This window comes from Punica granatum, chromosome 5 (genome assembly GCF_007655135.1).
Source record: "Punica granatum isolate Tunisia-2019 chromosome 5, ASM765513v2, whole genome shotgun sequence".
Classification (NCBI taxonomy): domain Eukaryota; kingdom Viridiplantae; phylum Streptophyta; class Magnoliopsida; order Myrtales; family Lythraceae; genus Punica; species Punica granatum.
The window spans coordinates 25168342-25172834 of NC_045131.1; the positions used below are offsets into that span (position 1 = coordinate 25168342).

Sequence of the window (4493 nt, forward strand, 5' to 3'; positions counted from 1 at the left end):
ATCGAGATGAATCCTTATAAGAAAATACAAGAGTTTCCTTATTTGAAAAGTTTTCATAATTAGAAAGTCTAAATGTGAAACTTACGTTGAGAACATAATAATCTTTTTCTCTTGAAGGTTTGGTTATAAGATGACTTATGTGTACAACGGTATTATATTAGCAATAAATTAATTAATTGTGAATTAATTAATTTGTTGCAAATTAATCCTTAGAGTCATTTCTGTAAAACATATCAATATATGTTTTATGTGATTAATGCCAAGCATTAATCCTTTCTACACAAAAACTGAAAAGAGAGAAAGAGACAGAGGGGCACACGACCTAGTCAAATTAATCCACTGCCATTATCTTGGCTTGCCGATTAGAGACCGTGTTGGTTTTTCTTTTGGCTGCCAAAAAAAGGACTTTCGAGACCACTTGATATATCCTTCTCTTTCCGTGGTGTCTTCTGTTCAAGGGTGGGCAACCTTTTCAACGGGATAAACGGTCCGAGAGGATTCTTGGAGACGAATAAGTTCGTGTGGAGAGGCCGCAGGAGTGGTTGGCTATAATCATCTACGATGATTCAATCTCGAAAGGTAAAACTCGATAATCCTTGTAGAAAATAATCACAGGCCGCATTGTTTAATATGAATGAGAGGAGATGCCACGCTCGGAATATGATTTCGGGTTACGATCCAACATTTATGAGATGACAAATTTTAATCATCGTTTTACAATTTCGCTTCATTTAATTCGATTTTTCCTTCACTGCAATCTAAAAAGTCTCGATTAAAATCGGCCAAAATGGATCAGAATAAACCTAAAATTCACTTTTCATCCATAGAAACCATCGTAGAGGCAACTTAATGATAAGCGCATATAAAAGAGAAAATCTTTCCAAAATTTATAACACCGCAAATATGAAGCAGAAGAGATCCCACTTCTTTAGATCCCGCCAACGTAATCAACCCCAGCACCAGCGCATAAATAATCGAAGGGCCACTCATAAAAGAATATGAGAATATTAATCACAATACAGAAATCTCATGTTTGCCGTAGCGAGATGAAGCCGAGAAGAGAAGTTCGAGATTCTGCAGTCTCTACTCTCCAGAGGAGTATCGAAAGCTGTTTGTTGGAGGAGGCTTTCGCGATTTCTTCGTTTGTATGGGAGGAAGAGGAGGAAGAAGAAGAATCGTTCAGATGATTGAGCTTCAATTTACGAAATTAAAACCCTAGATATAGCTAAGGAAACATACAATTTATAAAAAATCCTGCTGCTCGCCATCGCTGACCTCAAGTTCACCCTCGCTTCGCCTTCTTTTCGTGTTAGAGTTGAAAATAAATAAAATTAATAGAAAATCTTGATTAGAGGTAGATATTATATAGATTAATTGAGCCAAATAAGAATTTTTCGGTATGTACCCTGGTATATAGAAGCACAAATGGCTTGATTAATTCAATTTGAGTTGGATCAGCCCACTGAGGGATAAATCTATCAAAATCTAAAGGATTTTCTCCATTTAAAACAGTCCAACCTTAGACCTTGATTAAAAGAAACAAGCGTCAAATCACTTGAACTAACTAATCTAAAATTTTATAAAAAATATCTTTATCTCTACCCTTTTTTTAATCGCATAATCTTTTTCCTATTACTGCAGATCATATACATAGTGTTTTTGTATTTCCTGTCAAACTTCCTTCTATTGGACCTGGAGCTGATCAAGGTACTGCCGTCAGGCCATAGAAGGTCTCGTAAGACAGCCCGAGTCGGAAGGAAAAATACGAGGTACTTTATTGCTTAGTCTAGCTTTTATATGGCAGTGTTAACAATTTATGGATTGGTTGTAGCCTTAGTGCTTTTATTTGCGAATGTGTAATCCTATAAATATTAAATAATGTATATTTGTTTGTAATTATATAGGAAGATTGAATCAGCATTGGGTCAAAATGGTGCCTGATTCGGAGATGACATGTTGGATCTATTTTAGCACCCAAACCACGGAATAGGCTTTCCATATGAAAATGGTCCGGAATTGAAAAGCCTATTCTGGGCTACCAAACATGCCATTAGTTAAATGTTTGATAATCTCAAACATGTCCATTTTGCTATTATAAGTGAGAAGATTTTGGTCCATTATCATTGTGGCCCATTTAATCTAAAAAACCCAAGCCCAACAACCCGACCAGGACATCGGGCAGGTCTTATCCGGGCCGTGATCCGATAAGGCGTTGGGTCGTCTTCTTCATCTTCGGATAGAATCATCAAAAGCTTCACCGTCCACTCCCCGAAGGAGCAGAGAAGGGAGAAAGCAAAGCTCAACAATGGCGTCGGTTTCGATTCTCTCGTCTTCTTCATCGGTCCTTTTCTCTTCACGGGGCAGCCCTTCCGCCTCGCTCACCTTCCTCACTGGTTCAAGAAGCAGGAACGCCCCTCCGGCCGTGAGCTTACCGGGCCCCGCGTCGGCCCGCTCTGCTCTGCTCCACTGCTCCTTCTGCCCTAGTTCTTCGTCTTCCCTGTCCTTCCCTTCTTCCTTCTCCGGTAAGTTAACTTGCTCCTCGTGCAGAGTTTTCATGTCTCACTGTTGTTGGGTTTGTGGCAGTCACATTGTTGAACACCTGCCATACGATTATCTGCCCAATTTAAGCTAGCAGGGATGGTTGCTTCTTGACAAGCCATTGATGTTTTGTAGTGGGAAATGTGTGGGAGAGAATTGTGGGGCAATTAATTCCTGAGTTTCCTTTGAGCTGAATCCGGTTTTTGGGTCATGTGGACTACTTGTAGACTCCTTTGATGAATGCTGAAGCTTTTTTGCTTCCCTGATGCCGAGGCTCTGATCGGGTCTCAATTTCATGTTGATGTTTGGTTATAACCGGCTCCGGCATCTGTTTCAGATGCGCATTTCTCATCTGTATAAATTTATGCTACTTAAGTTTAGTTTGAAAACTGGCGCCGTGGCATTATGTTCGTCTGCATTGCGCTGCCTACATTGAAGAATGAATGAACATGGAATGGCATTTATACTGGAACATAAAATGTTTGAATTGTCCATTCCTTGTTGTTACATTGAACCAGATTTGCCTTAGCTTATTTATCCACTGGTGACTGGGATGACCGTCTGAATTCTTTCTTGACTATCAAATTTTTCATACAAGTGTGCTGCTTATTTCGCTGTTCGATGGAGAAGTTAGAGCTTGTGAGCTTCGATTAAGAAAACCCTTGTTACGGTTGCCACTAGAAACCAATATTATTAGCTCTCTAAATTGTATCTGCTCTAGTAGGGTAGTTATGAATGGTATTTATCTGTTTCAATCGTTATTTCCAGGTTTGTCATTGGGGTTTGGTTTTAATTTGGGCACTGGGGCAAGACCCGAGAAACGACGTGGCCTAGTGGTGAGGGCAGGGAAGGCGGCCCTTTGTCAAACAAAGAGGAACCGGTCACGCAAGTCTCTGGCTCGGACTCATGGATTCCGAAGAAGAATGAGAACGACCAGTGGAAGAGCTATCCTAAAGCGCAGAAGAACCAAGGGCAGATGGGTCCTCTGCCCCAAGTCCTACCCGAAGAGTGGCAAAGAAGCCTAAGCTTCACTTCATTTTTTGTATGTTTTAGGTATGTAACCTGCTGTTTCTATATATACAGTCATTGACTAGATTTCCGGAAAGATTTGCATGCTGCCTCTTCTGATTAATTCCAAGATGCTACCCCAAAATATCATGTCATTGGTATGACAGACATTCTCTGCCGTTTTACCTACCTGTTTCTGTTCAATTCTCCTGACGAAGATTACTCTTTGTGCTTTTCTTGCGCAGAGCACGTTCTTGTATGCACCATCAATCGTATTTGCTAATTCATAGGATATGTTTGAACTTTCTCTTGCCTTCTTTCATTCTGTTTGCCACCATTTTGCCCTTTACTGGTGAAAATTAAATTCGGAGTTGCTCTCAATGAACATAGAATTTGTTAGTTTAGTACCGGGGCGCCTTTTGGCTGCTACATGGATGGGTGAACATGGATGCAATGATCAACTGAAAAGCCATGTGCGCCGGCAAACTTGTTCAACAAGTGTTTTAGTGGCTGCATGTTCTACGATCTGTACTCTGCGCTGCGTATGCCTGCGCGCTCCCAGGGAGAGATGGTATCTTTTTCCCCAGCTCATAGAACTGTGGTGATTGGGGTAATACTCGATCACAGGAAGGGCTATGAATCACTGGTGGACGGTGTCATGACTATGTGTTCGTTGACTGAGTGTCATGCGCAGCAGTGTAGTGGCGGGTGAAGATCAGTCGCTGTGGATGCTATATATTGACCGTGCATGAACAGACTTGTGGGCGTGGTTTCTCGATTGTAGGCCTACCTCTCTGTGTTTGTAAGCGACATAGGCATGTGTGAGCATGCTAGTATGAGCATGGCTGCTCGATCTTGGAGGATTAGCTTGCATGGCCATTGAGTAAAGTAAAGAATGTGCTCTGTTGCTAAAACTTGAGCGTAATATAGCAGTTTGATGAGTGCTA

The 4493-nt window shown here is 41.1% G+C and overlaps 1 protein-coding gene across 2 annotated transcripts; it reads left to right on the forward strand.

Moving 5' to 3' along the window:
- The first annotated feature begins 2228 nt into the window (after positions 1-2228).
- Positions 2229-4493, forward strand: LOC116209353 (50S ribosomal protein L34, chloroplastic-like). 2 transcript variants are annotated; one of them, XM_031542967.1, is made up of 3 exons: positions 2229-2522; positions 3307-3591; positions 3792-4493. In XM_031542967.1, the coding sequence occupies exons 1-2, from the start codon at positions 2306-2308 to the stop codon at positions 3561-3563; spliced, it is 474 nt and encodes a 157-aa protein (XP_031398827.1). In that variant the 5' UTR covers positions 2229-2305; the 3' UTR covers positions 3564-3591; positions 3792-4493. The 2 variants fall into 2 exon arrangements, with proteins under 2 accessions (XP_031398827.1, XP_031398826.1); XM_031542966.1 differs by lacking the exon at positions 3792-4493 and having other exon boundaries at positions 3307-3738.